The 25,672-nt window shown below is 46.7% G+C and overlaps 1 protein-coding gene across 2 annotated transcripts in view; it reads right to left on the reverse strand.

Annotated features, from left to right (window-relative positions):
* Positions 1-25,672, reverse strand: part of LOC130204752 (rho GTPase-activating protein 6-like) — a 46,370-nt gene that overhangs the window by 17,791 nt on the left and 2,907 nt on the right. Inside the window, exon 1 of one of the 2 annotated variants that reach the window (XM_056431700.1) lies at positions 7,051-7,547. The exons of the other annotated variant lie outside the window; for it this stretch is intronic. Within the exon in view, the coding sequence (XP_056287675.1) occupies positions 7,051-7,092 (42 nt within the window). The 5' untranslated portion in view covers positions 7,093-7,547. Of the gene's footprint in view, positions 1-7,050; positions 7,548-25,672 lie in introns of those variants that run through there. 2 annotated transcript variants of the gene reach the window in all.

The raw sequence follows: 25,672 nt of genomic DNA on the forward strand, positions 1-25,672 counted from the left end.
AATCGGGGAATAACACCCGGGGAAGACTCATGCTACCCCGTCCAGATCCCACCACTCTCCACACAGGCAGCCTGCAGGAATCCACCAACAAACACAAAACAAAAGTCTCAATAGCTTCCACTCGTGCATGTGTCTAATTACTGTATCATGACCTTTTGAGACCTTGGGTTGACCTCCACAAGATTATTTTCATCATTAATATATATATATAATATTATATATATAAATATATTTTAAATAATATATTATATATATTCCTATTATTATTACTTGTGTCACATATTATTATATGTATATATTATAATAATATTAATATATGAATTAATATATATACTGTATATTTGGAATAGAATTGTTGAATTCTCGGTCCCTCCATTACCACAGATTGCCGGTCAAGACTAATGTGGTGTGTTTGTGTGTGAGCACTCTCTCTGTCAATCAGTCCAAATGTCTGCGTAAGTATCCCTGTGAGCATTACTTTCCCATCCAACCTAGGTCAGCACCCGTGAGAACAGACACACACACACACAGGCTGCAGAAGAAGAAAAAACACTCCCAGAGAAATATTGTGCCACTCCATTAGATCCCGGAATGTGAAATAGATTTCCGACGTCAGAACCGGCCTCGGTGCCAAAAAGGCCGCGGATGTACAGCGAGAGCGAGACTTGTGATGCGACTCGGCTTCTCTCGTTCCCCTCGAGCGCGAAGAGCGGAGAATTTTTAAAAAAACTTGCATTTGCCATCACAGTTCCCTGAGGTTCCACCCGTCACGCCGATACCCGCCCCCCCCAGCTTTGTGCTGCGACTTCCTGCAGCCCGGACAAGACTCGTGACACCCTGACGACGCCGGGTGAGAGAGAGAGAGAGAGGGGGGGGGGGGGTTATTAAGTGTGACTTTAAAGCAAGCAAAAGACCAAAAGAATGTTTCCAAGATGTCTTCGAAGATGTCCCGAAAGCAGAAAGAACTCATTCATTTCCAATTTCCATGCAACTGGTGTCATTCGTCTCTCGTTTCTGAAACAGCTGAACGTGTCGAATTTCTCATGATTTCACACGTTGAAGTTTCAGTCAAAGGGCAGTTTTGCAACCACAGACCGGGACTCCTCCTCCTCCTCTTCCTCTTCCTCATCCTCCTTGCCCAAGACGATTTCCTCACCGTCAGATGAGTTGCTCCCCTCTTCTCTCTTTTTGAGGAAGCGGGGGTTATAAACTGCCATTTCTCCGATAAGCGCCGTCACCGAGCCACTTCAGGGGCCTTCGAGAACCGGAGAGCTCCGGTTTCCTCTAGCGGTTCCAGAGACACGTTGGTTAGATTAATTACCAACACCCACAGTGAAGGAGTTTAACTGTTTCTCATTATCCGATTGTCATGAACACCTATTACAACCGATCAGAAGCTGGAGTACGTTGACTTAACACATTTCAAATGAATGTAAGCGAGTGCAAGATAAGACGTTGATCCTATTAGGGAATAGTACGTTTAATTTTTACCCCAGTGGCGAGAACATGAGCCAAGTAGAGCACATTCCCTCTCTCTCTCTCTCTCCTCTGTGTGTGTGTGTTTTTCTTCCACCATATCCATGTAACACAGCGGGATCAGAGCAAAGTCTCCATAAGACTCTTTATTTTCCACATGGGTGCAAGACAACCCCCCCCCCAGAGTTAATCCCGCGCGGTAGTTAAAGAGCGGGGATTAGAACCTGCTGGTCCGCTCCTCAGAATCCGCATGATGTTGACGATGAAGATGACCGAAGAGCTGGAGGCGGAGCCCCGGTCGCTTTTCGCGGGGCACATGGCAGATTTCAGTCCAGGAAGTTTTTTTTGCCAAGTGTGACTTCCTGGAGACCCGCGCCATTGCCCCACAATGCTTTGTTCTCTCCAGCACGGTGGATGTGACACTGTGTGTGTGTGTGTGTGTGTGTGTGTGTGTGTGTGTGTGTGTGTGTGTGTGTGTGTGTGTGTGTGTGTGTGTGTGTGTGTGTGTGTGTGTGTGTGTGTGTGTGTGTGTGTGTGTGTGTGTGTGTGTGTGTGTGTGTGTGTGTGCGTGCGTGCGTGCGTGCGTGCGTGGCGGGTCAGTCGGGTCAGCTGGTCTATTATTGACCGCCGACCTGCCAAACACACCCGGCTTCTTGAAACGGTCGAAACGTGTGTGTGTGTGTGTGTGTGTGTGCTCCAGTAAAGAACACTATAATTAAGTGTTAACAATACACGAACGACGAGGTGCAGAGCACTTTAAACACCGGCTGATTAACACGGCAAACTACTTATCGCCTTCCCGCTGGCACTGCGGCGCGAGAAGAAATCAAAACTCAAACAAAGTCCAGTTTTTTCTTTTCTTTTCTCACCGGGTTCCTGTTCAGCGGAGGCCGGATGACTCGGGGAGCGTTTTGGGGAAACTGGATTCCACAAAGCCCCGCGCCCGCCGCAAGGATCTAATCAGGTTCCAGCACTGAAACGTGATGACAGCCGGACGGCGAAGCCCTCGGACCGTGAAACATCTCTTTCCAGGAACTCCTTGTCACCGTTTTCCCAAGCAGTGGACAAAATATTTAAAACCTAACCCTAATCTATCAGATATACCGGGGTTTGTAAAAATATTTTTCACAAAATATAAATCCATCAGTGGAAAACAAAAGCAAAAAAAGTCCCGCTTCACTTTGAGACAATTCCACTTGCGGACGCCAAGTTTCAGTCATGAGCTGTGGGCAAAGGACACAGATGTTTCCCACCTGTTGTGTGGAGTAAACAACAAACACTGCCTCGTGATCACTGACGCCACTTCGAGGGAAACCAGCAACACATTTTCAAACTGAAATTTAAAAAAAATAGGAGACGCTGGCGCTCTGAAACGAATGCTGCCGACTTCCTTCGTTCAGCACGACGTTGACCTTGGACGGAGTCGTTCATCCGGTCATCCGCCAACCTGCAGGTCCTCATCTTACTCATCACTTCACTGACAAACAAGTGTGTCTAATTCATATCTTTGACGTTGCAAAGCCTCCAATGAAAAGGTGCACGGTACAAATGTCCGTGAGCCTTTTTAAAGGCCTTTCGCTGCACATGCGAAGCTCTCCGCCGCTTTCTGAGAGGAGAGGGATAGCCTCAGTTTCAACGAGCCCGCGTTCGTGTATCGTCACCGAGGCGATGTGCTCGATGTGAATGGATAAAGTACAAAACATAAAGCCGTTGGCGCTGGTTTCACGTCGAGCCAATTTCAGCTCTCCTGCTATTGAGAAAATGGTCAGGACGAGAGAGAGGAGTGGAGGGACAAAATAATAGAATAGTTTAAATGGAGTGCAACACGAGTGTGTGTGTGTGGGGGGGGGCGCACGTGTGTGTGTGCGCGTGCGCTGCCACAACAGTCTTGTTGATCCTCACATTCCAGTGGCAGCCTTGAGAGCAGCTAATCCGGTCTTAGTCAAAAGGACCCTTTGAACTCGTGTCACACACACACACAGGCTAATTTAAATGCGTGGACACACACATTAAAAACGGGTTTGTCCCGCGTGCAAATATGTGCATAGCCAGCACATGAGCGCACGTTCACGCCGCAGGCGTAAACAGTGGGTCCAGTGAACCGTGTGTGTGTGTGTGTGTGTCACAGAAAAGCAGTGTTATTTCAGGCTCCATCTGTGTTGTTCCTGGTCTGACTTTGGATGTTTCCGTCATCTGGGCTCTTGACCTTTCCTGGTTGTCTGTCCGTCAGCCCGCTCGCGCTCATCTCGATTCCATCGGTGCGTCCGAGTGTTTTGGTTCCGCTCTCGGGCGCAGAACAAAATACCCCGACGATACTTTTTATTAAAAGCCGCGCGCTAATTTTAACTCGGTCGGCGACTCGTTCGCGCCGGCTCGTCGTGAATAACTTGAGGTGCCTTGAAACCCTCGAAGGTGCACCGAGTCAGCGACGGCCTGCATCTCAAATGACCTCCGCCGCCTCATCTTAGAACTCTTCTGGGGACACCACACAGTCGGTGAGCTTTTAGACAAACGGTATAACTCATGTTCCAAACGGACAGGTCAAATTTAAATTCAAGAGCATATTTTAGCATCTAGTTCTGCTTGCATGTGTCACGATTTCCCCACCTTCATAGTTAAATTCATCCGGCTTGCATGCTTCATGAACTCTCCTGTCCTTCCAGATCCTGTCCTCCTCACCTCGTTAGTCCCTCATTCCCTTCACCTGGTCCTCACGCCCTTCTCAGCTGCAGCCCATCCCCTCATTAGTCCCTCACTATTTAGCTTCTCACTTCCACTTGTTCTCTGCCACATTGTCTTGTGTGTCACCGCCAAACTCTCCAGCGAATTCAGAAGTACTAGTTCTGATCTGCCTGTTACGACCCTGTTTGCCTGTTAACCCGACGTAAGATTGGGGGGGGGGCGTCAACTTAACAACTTAACAAACTTGACATCATGACCTCGCGGCGTTCAGTCGGGAACACTTTCTAACCTTTTCTTGATCCCGCTGGCCGACTCCATGAAGTAATGAGGAAGCCGGGGCTCCGGCTGTAAATCAGACTCCTTAAAGCGTCACATATTTCTGCTCGGGGCCCGGAGACAGACGGCTGTCTCTGGTAGCACCATCTTCCCCTTTTTTTTGTTGCGAAGACAGCGGATCAGATCGGTGCCAGAACTCCCAAGCCCCCCCCCCCCCCCCCCGGCTGCTCTCCGCTCAGCCCCTCGGTCCATCTCCATAAAAAGACAAGTCGCACGCGGGGAAGGGCGGACTTTGACTCTTTCGCTGTTGATGATAAAACAAGTGCCCCCCCACCACCACCACCACCGACGGGGTCGAGAAAGAAGAAGAGAAGGGAGAGAAAAAAAACGAAGCGAAGGGCGCCGTTGTCATGACGAGCCAGAAGTGGCGGCTGTGGAACGCGGTACTTCCACTTGAGAAAAGTGGCACAAGGAGAAGGAAAAAAAAAACATGGCGGGCCGCGACAAGGGGTCCACGACACCCTGCGAACATCACGAAATAGGCTGGGAGCGGAAGACAGCGGATCTAAAAGAGACGTCCCCCCCCCCCCCACATATTGGACCATTCGGTATCTGTGTGCATTCCAGTAACTGTACTCCTGTGGACTAAACATCCACTCCTGTGGACTAAACATCCACTCCTGCTAAGTTCTCCGTCTGGGTCAGGGTGTGCTTCGGGAAACCTTGTGGTCAACGTCAAGAAACTCGCTGTGCTGATGACTAAGAAGCCGCGTGGACGGTTGATGCTCTCTGCCCACACACACACACACACACACACACAGCTGTTCATTACAGATGCCGAGCAATGGCAGCCGATACTTTACGTATTTTGGATAAATCAATGATTTTAAAAAATGTGATTTGCCGTGTGACTAAAAGCCTTCGTGGGTTTCTTTTCGGCCGGGGCTGTTTGCACTGGGAGTGGCAGGGGAGCAAAATAAACACACCTACTGCGACAGAACAAGGTCACAGACACACACACCAGCAGGTAAGAACAAAAGGCCTCTTCTCACTCAGTGTAGAGAGAGAAGAATTAGTGAAAACAATGGAAGAACAATTGGAGCCAAAGATGGTGGAGAGGAGGGGGAGGGGGATTCGGTGCTTGTCTAAACAGGTACCTGCGCTCATGCTGACAGGGAGGGGGGGGGGGGGGGGCTCTGCTTGCTCAGTGATGAGAGACGGAGGTTTTTTGCCCGAGGTTGAGATGTTTGCTGTGTCTCTAATCAAATCGCAGAGCAACGACGGCAACTTTGCAACCGAGTAATTGATAAGTCGGTTTCTCTATTTTCCAAGCAATGCCTGCCTCGCCTTAAATATTGTATTAATCTAGCTTTTAATTAAAGCTTCTAAGAGGAACTTTTTCAGTTTGTGTTGACTTTGGCGACCCCTGTGGTCAAAGGTGGTAGTGTTTAAGCCCCGGAGTTTCTTGTAGAAGAAGTTTAAAGGTTCCTCACAGCAGCGTCACGTCCAATCAAATTTCCCATCTTGAAAACCATAAGTAGGAATTGCCAACATGTATTTATTGTGGTCACCAAGACAACACAAACCAATAAAGAGTCCATAAATATTGAAGATTAAACGCGCACTGTGGTGGCGAACAGTTTGGCAGAGCGCTAAAGCCGCCGTCACCAAACCCAGACCACAACACGCTGCCCAGCCACAGACAATTGTATTGTTTTCCAATCAGCCCTCGCAGCTTTACGAGGGCTCCCAGCCGCAGGAGCATCGCTCGTAAAGAGGAGACGAGACCGCTGGAGCAGTCGGCAGAGGATTCCTCACCGAGTAGAAGGGGGAAAGAGATGGAAACACAAGGGAGATTAAAGAAAAAGAATATGAGCGCGTGTGGATGATTAAAATCTGCGTCCACGAGACAAACCAATCCGATTCCCACATTGGAATGAAGCTGAAATAGCCAAATAACAAGCCGTAAAGAAATGAGGGTTTCGTTTCGAAGGTTCTCATCGGTCCTCGCGGCCTTGACCCTCATGTGTGTGTTTTGCCCTCATGTGGCAGCACCGAGCCCTGAGGTGTAGAGTGTCGGAACACAACACGTGCTGACCTGCAGAAGGCCCAATGTGTCTTCTTCACAGAGCTGATCCCGGAGCGAGCAGCGCGCTCCTCAACCCGGGGCAACATGTGTGGTCTATACATCACATGTCACCGAAAGCGTTCCATCACAGGATAAAAGGACACCCATTTCTTCAGTCACTGAAAGTTTTATCATATTAAAAAGTGTTTCCCTAACAAATGCCAAATCAAAAATAATCCTAAAATGCACCCACGTTTTTTTTTGTTGATTTAATACAGAAAAAAACTATGCGGAATTATGCATAGTATCAGTCACGCAGGGAGACAAAGATATGCTTTTTAATTTGCACATGCAAAAAAAAAAAATCATCACGATCATCTTCATGCAGGAAATAAACAGCTGCTCTTGTCTCATTCCACAATCACGCACCGCGCGTACACGTTGGACTGGTTCTCTCAGACAAGAGAAGATGTGAGCCCTCAGGTCGCCTTATCAGCGCGCGCCCGAGTCGGTCCAATGAATGTATGGCCAATAAACGGAGTACTTACGAGGTAGGAATTGTGCCTTTCGAGGAACACGGAGTCTCCCATAGTCCTGAATAAGTATCCACATATAGTAAACACCGCAAAGTGTAGATGCAGAAAATGATATCCCGTTAGAAGAAAAAAAAGTCCCTCCCCTCCGCTCCAAAAAAAAAAGTGTGCGCGCTTCGGAGCGGAGAAAACAATAGTCTCCACGAATCCCTCGCGCCTTCTCCCCTCTGATATACGTGCAAGACGGGCAGACACCTTGGACTTTATTTTCACTGCAAGTCGCCGCAGCTTTTTACGAGTTGATGTCTTGACGCCAGTCAGAAGCGCGTGTCAGAAAAGCCCCCGTGCCAGGAAGGACACCGTCGTGCGTAATGCGTAACGGGTCCATACTGCGCGCTCCGTGCACTCTGCGAACACAGATGCTGAGCCAAGAGACAGAGAGAGCGATGTGGACAGTAAGTGCAGGGCTTCCGGTCAAGATTTTCAAAATAAAACACGCTTCAGTCAGGGTTATTTCCCCCCCCACAAATATGAGAAAGAAGGATACAAACTATCTATTGCATTGTCATGAACAATTATGTTGATATGAGTACAATAACATGTGTGTTTGCTATAGGAAAACAGTATGAAGAGTATATATATATATGTACGTATATATATGTGTGTATATGTATGTATACATGTATGTTAATGTATGTCTATATGTGTGTGTATATATATGTATATATATATATATGGTGTACACATGTTATTCTGCAAGTCATAACTGGATTAAAGTAATGATAAAATAATGAATTACGTCTCCTTGTATTCTGGACAACTTCTTGTAGAATTTTAAATCCATCAAGACAAAGATTGAATAACAATTAAAGATTGCCATATGAATAACGGGGGTTTTGAGTCTTTTTTTACTACCATTCTCACTGGAAATATCCATAAATGCATCACGCTCTAGCTGAAAACAAATCCATTTATCTTAGCATGTGGAAAGTTGATATTTTGGAGATACGAGTTTTCTACCAGCTGTGACAAATAGCCTGCCTTATAGGCCTAATGACTGTAGCAAATAAATCACAGCGGAGAGAATTTACTGGCCGCAGAACCCAAAACTGTGATCGCTTGCTTCAATTGTAAAAGAAGAAGAAGAAAAAAAGAGAGAAATCTTTTATTTATGAGCATTCCCCATTTTGAAAGAAAGCTCTTAAGAGCGACCATGAAAGGGCCAGTCCACCACGGGAAGATTCAAAACAGGAGGGGGAGGCTTGTCGGGGGTTGTGTAACACTTAATGTGAAACCGGCGTTAGTCAATCCAAGCTGATAAAAAAATGCCAAAAACAAAACGGGCATAGTGGCCAAGGAATATAATCTGACCACACACACACACACACAGGGACAGTTAATGGAAAGCATTTGCTTTGCTCTGCAAACCACATTATTTTCTTATTTTAATAAACAGAATACGTGTGAATGGGTTGAGGGAGGAGGAGACCGTGAGTTCCTCCCTGATCAGATTGGGCCTTAGCCATTCAAAGAATGGCTTCTCTCCGAGACCCGGAGATAACAGGCGGCGGCGCAGAGGGGGGGTGGGGGTCTCACACAGTCGTCAGCCCTGCATGGTTACAGGACACCTGTCGGGTTGGGCGGCTGCTTATCAGATCACATTCTCTTGAGGATGTGCCAACACACACAAAAAAGAAGATATCATTGGATAAAATTTAATTGGGACAGAAGGTGGAGTCCCGCAATTATTTAAGCAGCTGTGTGTGTGTGTGTGGTGTGTGTGTTTCTTATTTGTGAACTATTCTGAACCCGAGAGTCGTATCCAGTCAAGTTCGGAGGTCCTCTTCGTTGGATTTACGCGGTAATAATGACGCACGTCTTGTGCTCAATCGAGAGCTTGAATTTCCTTTTGCTTTGTTTGGATTTTAAATTTACTGGCAAAAATATGGACGTCAGCCCAGTGTCTTTGACGAAATAATCCCGACCTCAGGTCCACTTAATAACATATTCATTGTGTTTTCTGGCTGATTATGTCGTCGTCTTCATCACGTGGGGTTTTAGAAATGACTCCATCCATACAAGCTCAGTGGCGGTTATGGTTTCATCCGTGCACCGTGATCTTTTCTGACTCGGTCAAATGGATGACTATATATTCTATATCCATATTTATAAATATACTTTCAAAATGAAGCACAGCTGCTTCAAAAGCGGCTTCAACCACACACACACATTGATTTCCCGTCACCTCGACCGTTTCTCGTTGCTTCGGTAGACGACGCGAGGCATCCTGAGGAACGCCGAGGGTTCGCGACTGTCTCATTGGCCCATTTTTACTACTTGATCGCTCTAAACAAATCATTTAAACAGCGGTTGTATCGGGCTGTGTTGTCACGAGCTTTTTGAGAGGGTTGATCCCGACAGCTGTGACCGTCGTGAGCAGTTTCCACCGCACTTCTGTGACTCTTCATCAGTGTTAGAACCTTTAGAAATAGCTAAATTACATAATTGGCCAATACAGTCATTTGAAGTGTTCTGTCAATGTTGATAAAAGTAAGTTATTGGGGATAATGTGCAGAGAAGAGGGGGAGGGGGACCTCAAGACGAACATGTTCCCCCTTCAAAACACAGTCGTGAGGTTAGAAGCTGTGTTTTATGGACCTGTAGGCGGAGCCAATTGTCTCCTAAAATTTCAAAGCACGCTCGGGGGATTTTCCGCTGTTGGAATTTGGCTCGGAGGTTCTTTTGTAACGCCTCGTTGTATCTCGTCGACGTGGAAGAGGAGCCCGCTCGGAGTTCACGCAGGTTGAGACTCACCGATGTTGTTTTACAGGGGGAACTCGCGAGGCCGGCGCATAAATCCAGAGCTGCACGGCCGAAGGAGACGCCAATAAGGGAGCAAGCGCCCTCCTTCCACAAGACCTGAAAGTGTTCTGTGGAAGCCGATCCAGTGAGGTGCCTCCATCTGTTCAATGAAACACCCCGATTGCATCGAATACGGCAAAAAAAGAGCGTCTCAACCAGAGGGGGTCAGGAATTGAGTCTCGCTATCGTCAGCCAGGAAGGTTATCCTCGATATAGAGTCGACGGCGGTCACCTCGCGTGTGTTTTGACGTCACCTGACCCGTATAATCGATTAAATGAAGCGAAAATAGTCGACATAAGCTTCGGGAATCAATCAAATGTGCTAAAAAAAATGAAAAAATTGCCGTGCATCTTTTTGCGCCTTTCGTCTGGCTTCCACGATAATCATGACTAAATACGTCGGCGTGATGCGATGTTTTTGGAGTTTTCTTCTGAGCGAGGTATGTAATATGTGATCGTAATCAGATGCAGCTGCTCAAACAAAACAACAACGACAATCGCACCGCTGATTTTTTTTAAAGGGCAAAAGAGCATCACTGTGTTTGCATCCCCTCTTCTTGCATCCGTTGAACTTTGACCTCGATTTTCACAATGCAGAATGAGAGAAGGGGGGAGTGGGGGAGAATGGTTAAAAAACTGGGCACACATAAACGAATTTACAGCAGGAGCTGCACAAAGCAGCTCTGGGGGATGACCTCAGAACAAGGGAATGTGAGTGTGTGTGTGTAAAAAAGGACAGAGAGAGAAAGAAAGCCGGTGCTTCACTCCTTCACTTGGGAGGTAAATACAGAAGACACACACGCGCAAACAAATATATGAAGGAATGATGTCTTGTCAAGGGTCTTGGACCACAGCCGGCCTCCAGAGACGGCGGTCGTGCAGCGGGGGGGAATGTCTTTTTAGAGGAACTGATCACTCAACATCCACCGGCGCACACACACTGACACACACTGACACACACACACTTGACAGACACACACAACGTGACGACAGTGTGCGTCTGGATTCAATCTTGGCGCTTCTATCAACAGGCCAACCCAGTTGTCCTAAATCTCCATACTCTGTCCTGAGGGCCAATCGACAGAGAGCGAGGGGGGGGGGGGGGTGTGTGAGTGAAGGATTCTGGGTACTAGAGCAGTGCCGCTGCATGGCCTTTGTCTTCCATCGGGCCGAGCTCGAGGCGGCGGGCGGGTCGGGGGCTGCCCGGCGCTGACCTGAGGCGTACGACATCGAGAAAATACAGAGACGTATTGGTTTTTTTGCAAAAAAGAGACGTCCGCGATGTCGAACATGTCAAAGTAGAGAGAGCTTCACTTTTCTGCTTGCAATTTGAAAGGAAGCCACTTTCCCGGAATCGGGTTTTCACTTGAAGAGAAAGGAGGCAGACGACCTCCCTGTGTAAAACATGATATTTGGACTTTGCTCCCCGACATGCTTTCTGGGGATTTTAAGTCATTCCTGTGTGCGTCTGCAATATCGGTTCTCGATGTCGTCGATATCATCTGGAGTCGCGTCGGATCAAAGACCCAGAGACCGCCCGCGGTGTTGTCGCAAACACCGTGGCACGTAGAATTTATTCAAATCTGCTTTGAGAAATCTCCCCCTTGAGGAACCTCTGGGCACCGAAATGAATTTAATTATCTCACAACATGTAGATTGAACTCAATTGGTGGTATATATATATATATATGTGTGTTTGGCGAAAGAAAAAAGAGGAAGACTGGGCAAGTCCCTCACAGTTTGTTATTGTCGTTGTTTGCTCCCTCCGTCACACTCTCCTACCACGAGGGACCGTTTGCTGTCATGTGTCAACATTCATTCTCTCGTACAAATGCTTTTGTGTGTTTTTGTTATACTTTTGGGTCACTTCCTGCAGTTGCTTTGCCGTTTGTTGGCTGATCGAAACCTTCACGTTGACTGGAAACAAGAAAAAGGACCCGCCGGTCTCGGTCCAGTTGAAACGTACTTCATTTTATTCTTTTTTTAAACCAGTGTGTTTGTGTGTGTGTGTGTGTGTGTTCATCTACGTCCAGCCTCATTCGCCCGTCTCGCTGTCCGCATGCATGTGTGTTGATCTGACCTTTGACCCTTCCACCCCTCTTTCCATCTTCCGGCATTTTAAATACGAGCTTCACTATTTCATGACTTCGCTGCAAGGGGAAAAAGCTGCGAGGTTCGAAAGCCTGCAGACGGCATCAGACCCCAAAAAACAATATATATATATATATATATAACTCTATTTATTTACCTTCAACAACAAAAACAACAACAACTAGAATGGGCACTCGGTAGAGCGCATACCTTCGCATATCACAAGATTGGGCATTGAATTATGAACATTTTGGCATTAGTTGCATGCCAATTGGACAAAAATGTATCGTGCTATGGTAAAAACAAGATTTTGACCTGTTCATGACCTTTGACCTTGACCTTTGACCCGATCGATCCCAAAATCTAATCAACTGGTCCCCGGATAATAAACAATCATCCCACCAAATTTCATGCGATTCGGTTCAATACTTTTTGAGTTTTGCGAATAACACGCATACAAATAAATAAATAAATAAATACACGGCGATCAAAACATAACCTTCCGGCATTTTCAATGCGAAGGTAACAACAACCTGGTATTAAAGTTCATCAAGGTAACCAGTTTATCTTCAGCACCAACGTATGTGCATGGTATTTAGGTAGAACTCTCTCTCTCTCTATATATATATATATGTGTGTGTTTGTGCCTCAAGTGCAACTGAATGGCTTTGTTGCCTGTACAATAAAGTTAATTAATAGTTAAGTGAAGATAGCACCTCCCTCTTAATGCGCACACACGCACACTGCACACTCGGTGTCCTCCACCTCCCACGCCTCCTTCATGCTTTCTGCCACAACAGTTGCCATGGCGTCTCCACTCGCCAGCCGCGTCGGACGGCACAATAACAAGTGCGTGTGTATTTCTGTGGTCGTGTGCACACCCACGTGTCGGCGTGCCATACGCTGACGGACTTTACATGTAAACCCACTGTGGTCGCCTCAGAGGCCATCACATGTGTGTGCGTGCATACACTGTATATAAGTGTGTGTGTATATATCACATGTGGTCAAATATCAGTCCCACAAACCTGTTGGAACAACATGTCGTGTAATAAATTCAGCAATCGACGTCAAATCCGGGCAAACTGCTGAGGAGACATGGCAAGAGGCCGTGGGAAAAGAAGCCATCGCAGAGATGTCTGTCTTTGCGTGCTGCGCGATGCCTTCGCTGGCAGCGGGGAAAAGCAGAAAATAGCCTTGACTTGTTGCCATAGCGCCGCAGTGGAAAGCGTCTGGATCGTTACGGGGAAGGCGGGGAGATGGACGTGATCGCACGAGGTTAGATTTCGGGGCTCGGGAGCCACTTGTCTGGGCCACTTGAATGTTTACTTCCCACATGTTCCGACACTTTTCTGGAGCCGAGGGTGGCACCGCGGCCTTGTTCCAAAGGACCAGCGGCAACAAGTCCTCCTCACTCCGTCTCCTCTCCCCTGGTCCTGAGCGACTCTCCAGAGACGCCTCGGAGGGCTGGAAGAGCTTGAATTACCGAATAAAATGTCCACTGAATGATATGACGTGTGTGTGTGTGTGTGTGTGCTGACTCAGCCTTCTCTATCTCTCTCTGCACCTTCATATCCAAACACTATCCGTGTGTGTGTGTGTGTGTGTGTGTGTGTGTGTGTCAGTTTGTGCACACCGGCCTCTGTGTGTCTGAATCTGCCATCAAGTATGTTTGGGATCTATTAGCGACCGCTGTGGGAACGAGGCCTCCTCGGCGATGCCTCTGTGTTTAGTTAGTGTGAGTGTGAGTGAGTGTGTGTGAGTGTGTGTGAGAGCGCACAAACGGCTTTTTACATGAACTCGCGCGAACTCGGCCCCGGAGTCCGAGAGGTCGGCTCATGCAGGCGTTAACGTGACGCCAAAGCGGGCAACTGTCCTAGACCCCGAAGATCCTCAAGATTTATTGAACGTCAATTCTCTTATTTTTTTCTTTTCGACGTCACATGGTTTGTTCCCCTTGAGACGAAGCTGACCGGCATGTTGCATTCTGAAGTTTAGTCCACTTCTAAAGGATAAATGTACAGTGGGGGTGTTGTTTTTTTACTAAATTAATCTGATAAAGGATTCTGTGCATTGACAACCAAATTGCCCTATTCTCAGTGACCTGTTGTGGGCGGTGCCAATCGCCTGCTCCCATGCAAACGAGTTTCGCTCGGCGTCGCCAGCACTTTGTCTCGATCCCTCTTCTTTCTTTCTTTTTTTTTCATGCAAATGAGGTTTAAACAAAACGGCTCGAGCACCAGAGGCAAGGAGGACATGTGTCGACAACGTGGGGGAAAAAAGGTGCACGAGTATTACGTTACTCCTCTGCTTTTTTACATTTTTATACTTGATATTTTATTTAGTTATTTTTACATAAATACAACCTTAAGAATGCATAATACAACTAAATAAAAATAAATAAAAAGAATGTACAAAATAATAATGCATCTGGCCAAGAAGGGCCATAAGTAAACACAAAAATAAATAAGAATAAATAAAAATCATGTAAAAATTAAGCATGCATCTGGCCAAGAAGGGCCATAAGTAAACACAAAAATAAATAATAATAAATAATGTAAAAATTAAGCATGCATCTGGCCAAGAAGGGCCATAAGTAATAATGAGCAAATTAACTCGTCTGAAATGGGGGGGTTCAGGCGTTTTCTCAGAGCCACTAGTGATGGAGACAGACGCGATCTTTAGAACGAGCTCATTTGAGGGCCATAACAAAAAACGAGCACCAGTGACATTGCTTGGACATACCCCGTCAACTGTGTTTATAAGTGTGTGTGTGTGTGTGTTTTGGATTCCCCAGATTTTTCCAACGTGTTTTTTGTTTTGTTTTGTTTTTTTATCTTTACGAGTACGCCGGCGTATGCGTGCACAGGGGGTCGGTGCGCATCACAGTCAAACTGAACAGCATCGGTTCCTTCTCGCTTTTTTTCGGGGTGTAAATATTTAGCGTGCGGTATAAACACGTCAGCTTTGGAGGAATGCCGCGTGCACAAACGACGGCCTCTTATCCTTCCGCTGATAACGTGGCCGAGGGACAAAACTGTTGATCTGGCAAGTCCTCGACTGCTCTAGTAAGGACTCCGTGACGTAGCACACGCATGATTTGTGGTCATATTACTAAAAGTCTGTTATTCTTTGTCAAAAGAAGAAGAAAAAATCATCGAAAACCCAGGACAACAATGCGTTGGTGAAACAGTTGTCATGCCTAAGTTAATGATTAAAAAATGTGTCATTTGCAGAAACTCACATATTTCTATTTGGTCTTGAGCAAATGTTCCTCAAATAGGAGTTAGTGGAGCATTGTTTTGGGTCTATTTCCTGCTGTGGATGGATACACATGTCGTGCTCCTGTGAGTCGATGGAGCAGGAGCCACACAGACGATGCTTGTTGTTAGAGGGATCTTTTTTGTTTAGGTTTTTTCAATGTATTGACAATAAGAAACATGAATAATATTGACTTAAACCTGTTAGTTAACCTGCCAGAAAATCTCCACAAAACCTTAATTTAAAACAAACGACCTCAAACGCATCGCTTTTTATGTTTCGAGGAGTTTTTTTATTTTTTATTTCCCACACAGTATTATCATGTGATTTAACTTGAGCTTCACCAGGCCGGCTCAGTGTGTGTGTGTGTGAGCGTGTGTGTGAGTGTGTGGAGGCATGGGCTGATGAGACAAAGAAAAAAAAGAGGTGGAAAGAAGACAGGAGGTGGGAGTTGATGGGTCCATCCCATCCCTTTTATTCTTTTTTCAATCTCTGGAATGCGGCTGGAATCCACGCTTGACTCCCCTGTTGGCTCCACCTACACTCCCACCACCTCATATCATGCTACACACACACACACACACACAAGCTGGGTTGCAGCAGTTTTCACTCAGTTAGGTCATTTTAACCATAAAATAAGTGTGTGTGTGTCTTACAGAGGGAGTAGTTATCCATCCCTAAATGAAAGGAATTCCGAAACTAGGACTTGACAGTCATGTAAACAGTTGGAGGTCAACCAGGCTTGTCATATTTATTTATTTTTAGGAAAAATAAAATCTGTCACAATGAATGAATTTTCGTAGCAAATCCCTTCGGCGTCTGTGGTTCTGTTCCCGTTTAACGCTGCAGCCAGACGTCCATATTTACACGAGCATATCAAGTTCCGCTTCACTTCAATATTTCATTCAACAAATCTGTGATTCTAAACTTTAAAAACCACAACGTGCAGAAACAATCCACTTGCGCATCCATCGAGAAGGTTTTAATGTCTTGAGTTTTTCTGCAACGTCAGCATAAATCATTCATTTCAATTTTCTCGATATCGAGTTTGACGCTGAGCCTTGATATTTCGGGTTTTTTGCCGCACTTGCATTTACCCAAACATTCTCCAAAGCCTGTCACACAGTGGTAAAAAAAAAAAGAGTTAGGATTTGGGCTTTCTTCTTTTATCAGCACGTGCATTGAGTTGCAATATATGATATTTAGAGATCATACTGTTTTGCACAGGAATCATTGCTGAACATTTTACTGAGAAATATAAATGGAAGTGCCACTCCCATCAATCAACCCCGATAAATAATGTTTTTTTACACCTCTCAACATCCTCATTGCTCTATTTCTCAAAATTCTGTGAAGAATTTCGGTCCGCTTTCTTTTTTTTTCCATTGCCACTTTGCCAAGAAACTGCGTCAGAGCCTTTTGAAAGCATCCAAATTATCTCCCGAGTGCTTACACTCGGAGAAGGATGCTCTCTCTCTCCCTCTCTCTCGCTTTGTTCCCGCTCGTGCAGCCGGAGGATCAGTGTTTACATCGCAGAGCGGTTGCCACGGCGACGCTGGATGCTGTTGCATTACGCGCCGCGGGATCTGTTCGCTTCTCCTCTCATACCACATGATTTTCTTTTGTTCATGCGTCATTGTCAGATTTTTAAAAAAGGACGAGTTCACCAGCATCCACTCCAGTAAACGTGGATTCCCGACTAAATCTGGCAAAAACGACCCGATGAACCAAATCCAAACGTCTGTTTTGTGCCGTTGTGTTGTGATGATGTTATGATTGCCCGGCGAGTTTGGCTTCTCCCGCTGGCCGGCTGTCAGCGAGAAAAGCCAAGTGGAAAGATTTAACGACTTCATAAAACGAAGAAGGCACGAGTACGCAGGTACGCATTAAAAAATAGAGAATTCGAGTGCACACACACACACACACACACTCACACTGTATGACCGCGGTAGTCATTTCAGGGCCTATTAAATCTCCATTAACACACAGCCTCCCTGCTAGCCCAAGCTAATCAAACCCAGGTGTGTGTGTGTTATCACGCCATCGCTCCACTGCACCCTCACTCTCTCTCTTTCTCCTTCTTTTGTCTCTCAGTCTCTCCCCCTTTTCTTATCTTTCCTCCAGCGACGTTTATTCCTGTTTCCCACGCTCTTGCCTTTCAACCTGGCGGCGGCGGCGGCGCGACCTCTATCTGAAGAGGTCAACTCACGGTCAAATGTGCAGCTCTCGACGCGATTAGAAACCAGAGCGACACACCTCGCGGGGGGGTCCACAGGTTGTTTTTCTTTAGTCTCAATGCCCACCGCCCACTTCTTCTTCTTCTGTTTATTGCGAACAAGGCGACGCTGAAATTATAAACCGCTTCACTTCCTGCGCTAATGGAAAGTTTCTTCTCTCCAGGGTGAGACCTCCTTGACGCCAGCAGGTGTCCAGAAAGGTAAAAAGAGAAAAACCTTCTCGAGCTGGCATCAGGCTGAAGATGCTCGTTTGTGTTTTTCACGTATAAGAATGTGGAAAATATCAAAAGATATGTATTTCAGTGTCTTTTAGCCTCTTAATTGCGTGCTTAAAACGTTTGACTCAAAACTACACGGCACAACAAAACTGATTTTATTCATGTGGGAGACGACTGATTTTTAAAAACTAATATTGCATGGACACACTCTCTCACTCCTTCTAACACACACACACTCATGTTCTGGGAAGGTGCTCTGCAGGAGGGAATTCTATCTCTGCTTGGAAGTGACGCTGTTCCCTGCTAAAGCAGGACAAACACACATTGTTATGTTTGTGTGCGTGTGAGAGTAAGAGTGTGTGTGTGTGTGTGTGTGTGTGTGTGTGTGTGTGTGTGTGTGTGTGTGTGGACATGTGGGTGTTGGTGACAGTACAAACAACTCCACTCCACTGGAGATGTCTTATGAGAATACTTTTGCAAATGTGTAATCATAACAACATTTACTAGACGCTTTTATTGGTTTAAAATGTTCTCAAAGTATATGGAGGAGGGAGGGGGGATTTTTATGGAGGGGGGGGGGGTGAGCGCCCTGCAGTTCCAGTCCGGTTGCAGTGTAAATGTTTGCGGTCCGCATCACGTTGAAATATCCTTTTAGAGCGAACGCATTCCAGGGGCCCGGGATGAGATTGTTTGGGTTTCTCCTCCCTGCCCGATGCCTTTTTAAACAGTTCCATTTGGCCCCGGCGCTGTGAAGTATGCTCCGCCTGCAGCTGGTATCGGCCATTGTGATGTTTTTGCAAGATACTTGTGACACGGAGAGGCCGGGCAGACAGATGTGCGCAGCTGTGACGGGGCCTCAATGCAGCCCACCCACATTTTTTGTGTAATTGATCATCATTTCGTGTGTGTGTGGGTGTGGGTGGGTGGTTGTGTCCAGAAAGTGTCGAACGTTCTCAATTTAAGGGGGTTTATTTACAACCTACTGGCACCCTCTAGTGGTCAAAACCACTTCCTACATGTACTTTTCTAAATCCTTTCTTGGCTGCCACCAAATTCACTAAAATACAGCACCGTATAGTGTTTTAGTACATTGTATATCAAATAAATATTCATGTTATTATAAATTTACAGTACGCAAACTGGAATAAAAACGGTCAAACCTTCTCCGGGTATTATTACCGTAACATATAGATGACAGTAGGACTACTTTAAAATAATCAATAAGCCACGCGTGCCAGTATTTTGCTATTAATCGACGTGACAATATTTTACAGTTAAATAAATATTGTTTTCGTAATAGCAGCTTCTTCGATATTAAATTGAGAATGTATTGTTATGTGCTTATTATACGTAAAGACGGAGGGTCAAGCAATCAAAGTGTGGTTGTGTTTCAATAATAATAATAAATAAGCGCCATGCCTTTTAATTTGTATATTTACATATAATTTATTTGGAAAATATTTTTGGGGGGTTTGGGTGTAATATAGCATGGTCATATAATTTGGGACGTATGCGCAGCATGATGGGAGAAGTGTTTTTATTTTTCTGTCCACCAGATGGCGATAGAACTTTATTTTGGTACTAACTCTCATTCAGCTCTCTCAATGGCCTCTGATAAGTGGATGCAAATGATCACACACTTTGCACTTTGAAGGTCCCTCTGACCTAAACCACGCATCCTGTTTCAACTGCAGGTACACACACACACACACACACACACACAACTGCAACCGATATGACTCTCCCCGGCATCGCCTCTTGGAACTTGAGTGTTGAGTGCTGAGCTATTTTTCTATTTATAGCCACGGAGCTCCGGCTGTGTCTGAAATGCCTGCTGTCTCGCTCTGTTTTGCTCCCTCGATGGAGCGGGGTGAGCGAGGTCCTCTGCTTTCAATCACTTTGCTTTTCAGGGGCCTGGACTCGTATATCATATGATATATCTGACAAGGAGTTGCTTTCATAAGAGTCTGTCATTTGTCTTGTTTCTATGCTGAACAGATGTTCACGCGGCGGCCCATCCGTTAGACAGTACAGTATCTGCACTCTCCTCGAAACACGCCTCGACTTCTGACCCTTACCCCCCCCGACTGACCTCCTGACCCTTTTGAAGAAACGGGCAGCAGATGGACGCAGCCGACCGAGTCCTCGGTTTTGTCACCGAGCCAGCGGTCATGTCGATAAGAAGCCGGGGAGAAGACGTTTGGTGTGTCCTCGCAACGGGGTCCGGTTGTCTTTCTTTATTCCCATCTGCCTTCCTCTTCCTCATCCTCCTCCATCTCCATATTTGAAGAGATGGGAGTGAGGAATGGTAAATGGACTTGTAAAACATTTTTTTTGTCTTCCGACCACTCAAAGATGCTTTCACACTACATGGCATCATTCATCCATTCATACCCTGGTGGGAGGAGCTAAGGTAACTAACATTCACACATCTACGGGAGATATTTTGGGGTTAAGTGTCTTGCCCAAGGACACATCGACATGGGCTCAAACCCCCGATCCTCTGATTGAAGGACGACCCTGCTCTTCTGAACCGATTCATTTATCCTCGACTCAAGTGTTATGCATGTTGCAACAAACTCAAAGAGATGAATCCTGGGCATTTTGAACACGTCCGGTCAGTGTATACATCAAAATGCCCTCTTGAAGTGCAACTTCTGTCCTGAGAGGTCATGAAAAGATGACGATTCATCCTCGAGGACTATTTTTTGGTGATGGAAATTGAGTTAACTACCAAAACCCTAAAAAAAAAATAGGGAGTTGTATGCAGCAGTTTGAAAGATGACAAGTGACTTGGCCCTCGGCTCCTCCGGGGCAGGTCAGTTCCAAGGGGCCTCCATTGCGTGCTTTCAGTGCCGCCTTCGGGAGGACGAAGCTGGACCCATCCAATAAACTCAGGGATGGGGTCCCAGCTCTAAAGTGAAATTGGTGAAATCGTGCTTTCTTTTCTTTTCTTGGCTCCACTTGCCGCATTAAGCGTTAACATGAGATTATGAAAGAATGGGGGTGGGGGGGGAGTAGCCAGGCTGTCTTTATGGAGTGAGGCAATAAAAGTCCAGAACGGACAGGACTAAACCTCTGTGATGAAAATACAAAACCAGGCAGGAAAAAAAGGACTTTGTGAAGAGGACAGGAAGTTGGGGCGGGGGTGCACTCAGCCACCCCCTTTTTCAATAGGAGCCCTGGGGCCTCGGCATGAAGTTTTGACCTGGAATTCCAAATAAATAATTCCTTAAACCGCCCCGACTGAAGGAGACTCTCGCGCACACAAATGAAGGATGAAAAACGCACAATTAGGCCTACGCCAGAAGCTTTATTTAGACTATTTTTCCAAATATTTGTGGGTACTCTTGATCGACGGGTGTAATTCTGCGAAGGTGGAGTTCATTCTCAAAGCTGAGCTCTCGCAGGAGCATAAATCCAGCGTGTGTGAGCGGGAACATTCTGCTTAATCCTCAGTAAATACAGCATGAAACCGCTTCATTCAGTTCTAAATGAGCAGGCCGAGGGAGGCATGACACCGAGGTCAGAGGCTCCGCGGCATGGCCAAGTAATTAATACACGCAGGACGCAGCGGGCCGTCAGGGGTGAGGAAAAACACCACAGAGGGTTCACGGGGACGCAGGAAGCCAGAATTCATCGGCGGCACTCGGATGCACCGACGGAGAAAAGTGTAGCTCGACAAAATCAGAAAACCCAACATTTTATTTTTTATTTTTTGGGGCTCTTTTTCTCTACTGGGACGAGATTTGGAGGCGGAGCTTCCTCTCGATACTCCCTGTGAAGACGGTTAAACACGGGCCCAAAGTGCTTCAATCACCCCCTGAGCAAAAACTGTTAGGATGGGGGGGGGGGGGGACTCTAGAGATCAGCAGAGAAAAATATGTATTATGTTTGCAATTTTAGCTCCGCCCTCTTTTAAAACTAGATGTCGACTGACAAAAGCCAAGATGGTGACGAACAAAAGCCGAGTCAAAAATACTGGTGACGTCACAGTGATTATGTCCACTTCTTCTGTGGTCGTAATAACCATCCGTTAGAGCACCTCGGATCATATCCAATATGATTATGACATTTTTTATTTTTTCCCCCTCATTGTTTCTTACTAAATGTATGAGAGGGAATTTAACACACTTTTTGTTTCTAGTTTCTATCTTCTTGGTACTTTCCCAAGATGAGACCCAGAGCGGGTGTGTATATCATATCACCAGAGTTTACACTAATTGAGACAAATGCATAAATGTGAAGTTGTCAAGTTACACATACACACACACACACACACACACACAAAGATACACAAGGGGATGGCCTTTGTTGTTGACTTCGAGACTGAAAAATGTACAATTAGATCATCCACCCCACTGCCTTTCGGATTCTCTCTCACACACACACACACACACACACACACACACACACACTGAACGTAACTCGACACTGCTGCTTTCTCACCGGAGGAGCGCTTTAATCTGCACCAGACAGAGAGATTCTGGCTGCGGAAATTAATGTTTACTTTTCAGCCGTCTCCCTTTCCAAGCGCTGTCGCTCTCCTCCTCCGTCGTTGCGAAGAAGAAGACGGGAAAAAAAACATCCCAAAGGAGACGAGAGATATTGCGGAGAAGAAGAAAAAAACACACGGCCAAGCAAACCCCCCCCCCTCCCCCGCTGTTTCATATGGGTTTTTTTCTCAGAGGAATATCACACAAAGTTGTGAGAGCGATTGCCCCCCTGCGAAGGTGTATCGAGACGACGCGCATACGGTACATGAGAGTCCAGAGTGCTCTGGTTGCATCTCATTGGAAGCAAATGTCGACACGATGTTCGTGACGATGCCGCCGCTTCAGCCCGAGAGAGAGCGCGTCACATTAGTCGGGCCTGTCGAGTCGGTCGTCTACGTGTTAACAACCAGGCCCGTTAAACTTAATAAGCACCATAATCCAACTACAGCCCCCATGCAGACCCGCTGCTCCCAGGAGAGGCACTGCTGCAGAGGTCATGTACGCCGTAACTATAGCAACGTCAAGCGGCAGTGGTCCAATGGTGGTTTGTGAGGAAATCCACCTTTTTTCTTAAAAATTGACCCTATACCTCGCGCATGAATGATCGTGAAATCCTGCACGGATGAGAAGGGTCGTGACTTTTAAGACGACAGTGAACAGAACCATGTGGGAAACACGCTGCCGTGAGCCAAGAAAGTCAACCTGCGCTCCATCACAGCTGTTGGTGTTTTGAGCGATGACATCGTACTCCACTCGCTCCGCGATACTGGTTCCTTGAGCTGAGAGAAAAAGTAAAACTCTCTCTAGATGAGCGAGACTTCCACATCTTTGGGCCCGAACCCCCCCCCCCCCCCCCCCCCGAGGTATTGCGTGGATTTTGTTCTCCTTTTCTGTTTGCATTTTTTGGGGGTGAGAGCATTCCGAGGACGTCGAACCGTCAAGGTCTCGTTCCTCCAACGCGGCCTCCTCACCGAGGGAGGAAATCAGGGAGGAAAAGGCTAAATGGATAGCTGTTAGGTTCACAAGTTCAGGCCTATCTGTTTGCTCCAGTAATGGACTATTCCCAGTTCACGACTGGGCTTGGGTTGGTACAGAGAGCACAGATGTGGAGACTCTTTTTTTCCCGCCATGAAAACATCAAATCCCCTTCGTCCGTGAGCGTCTGACAGCCAGGGCGCGATGACCTTTCGTCCACCCTTAAAGGGCCCCCGAGGTTCCTCCCACGTTCCTCCTCCTGCTTTCTGATTGGAGGCTTTTGATGCAGCAGGAGTAATCTTGGACACCCAAATGTAATTTGTCTTAGATATTCCGCATGGCATGTGGGGGGTTCCATCAAGAACAGTATCTCTCAGAAATGTTACACAGGAATTGTCTCCCAAACAGCCAACAAACTGTCAACAGTCAATGTGGTTGTGTAACCGTGCAGAATGTAGTAAATGTTACCCTTTAAAGCAGGGGTCCCCAACCCCCGGGCCGCGGCCCGGTACCGGGGGTTGTAATTTTTTTTTTTTTAATCAGTCGGAAAAATATATTATTTTGAAAAAGGACCGGATCCACCCATGTGTACGTCTGAGCCGCGTTCAGGAGTCTTAAAGTTCGGATTTATCGCTGCAGGCGAGTCTCACGCGCCGAACCCTCTGCTGGCGGCACATTTCAGTGACAAAGAATCTTAAAACATATTCAACCTGCTCAATGAATTCTGTCACTAAAGGGAAATGACAACTGTTTTCAAGTTGGCCGATAAAGTCGCTGCTGTGTGGGCGAGTGAACAGCGGAATATTCTACATGTTTCAGACGTTGACCGGGTGGAAGAGGCTTTTAAAAGAGTTTGAGCGGTACTCCAACCACAAAAGACCCGACTGCAAAAGAACAGACCTGCAACCCATTAGTAAACAAACCCACCCGGTGAATCGAGCCCGTCCGAGCTAGAAGAACATGTGTTCGAGATGCAAATGACGGTGGCCTTAAGGGACATTTCACACAACAACTCTGCCTGTTCTAATGACAGCGACCAGAACTCGGTTAGGAGCAGCGGACCAAACACACGTCTGTGTCGCCGTCTCCATCAGCGGCTCGTTGCAGGTCAACAAGCGCACGGCTCACACTAATTCGGCGTAATGATGAGTTGTAGTTTTGGCACTTTATGCCCTTCGTATAATTGTATGACGTCATATTTATCACGTCATTTATATTGCCGGTCCGTGAAAATAATTTCTGACACGGAACCGGTCCATGGCTCAAAAAAGGTTGGGGACCGCTGCTTTAAAGGGAAAGAGCACGTAGTCCATCGCCTTTGAGGTGAGCGTTCACTGAACCCTCTTCCTCGTGATTGGCCTCACGGTGGCGCTATAGGGGGGAAAAAGGCACGCGGGTTCATCGTCTGGGGCGCCATGAACGTATCACACGTCCAAGAAGGGGAAAAAACAGACACACACACATGAAGGGATCCTAAGAAAGCAAACAGCAGACCGACCTGACGCGGCTCGGCGATGACGCGTGAACACAAATCAACACGGCGGCATCTGGAGAATCCAAAGAATGGCGGCAACATGTCAGCGAGTGTCATTGTGAATGTTTCCACACGAGGATATTCATACTGACTCCATGAACAGGCAAATGATGCCTCTCTCTCTCTCTCTCGCTCTACTCCTCCGACTCCGAACGGTGGCAACGGAGGCCGCTTCGGAGATGGTTTTCTTCACTTTTGGGCCCTTTCTTTCCGAAGCATTAGGGAGAGCGGCTCTAAAAATAGACGGCACAATGTCAACATCGCGGCGCCCCATAAACAACCCGGGATCGAATTAGCCGAGCGCCGCTTCCTCCGCGAGGGCCCGCGTCCGCTCGGCCCTCGGCGAGGAAGCGAAAGGCTTTTTTTGCGCCGTTGTGCAAGAACATACTGATGAAGAGGGCCAACTCCACGAGGTTCCAAAAAACCACCGCGGCCCCCACTCAACCCCCCCCCCCTCCTTCCACGCTGCATTAACGCCGAGGCTGCTCCGACTATCTTGTTTATTTTGCGTCATTCTTCTTTCGACATCCACAAACCGGACCGTGGAAAAAGAAAATGGCTCTGAGGCAATCACGGTCAATAAAACTGTCGGACCGTTTACTTGTGTGTGTGTTTGTGTGTAAACCGTTACGCGTCTCCGCTTTGTCTCATGCCTCTGCCTCGCTGTCCTTAAAAAGGCATACAGCACGAGACGCGTCTGCACAGGTTCACACACACACACACACACACACACACACACACACACACACACACACACACATTCTCTCTCTCTCAGTGGCACACATGCAAATCATTTGTGGGATCTCAACCAGAGCAAAACGTTGGATATAGATTGCGATGCATGGCGTTGCACCTACACTACCGTTCAAAAGTTTGGGGTCATCCAGACAATTTCGTGTCTTCCATGAAAACTCACTTTTATTTATCAAATGAATTGAAAATTGAATAGAAAATATAGTCAAG

This window comes from Pseudoliparis swirei, chromosome 14 (genome assembly GCF_029220125.1).
Source record: "Pseudoliparis swirei isolate HS2019 ecotype Mariana Trench chromosome 14, NWPU_hadal_v1, whole genome shotgun sequence".
Taxonomy (NCBI): Eukaryota; Metazoa; Chordata; class Actinopteri; order Perciformes; family Liparidae; genus Pseudoliparis; species Pseudoliparis swirei.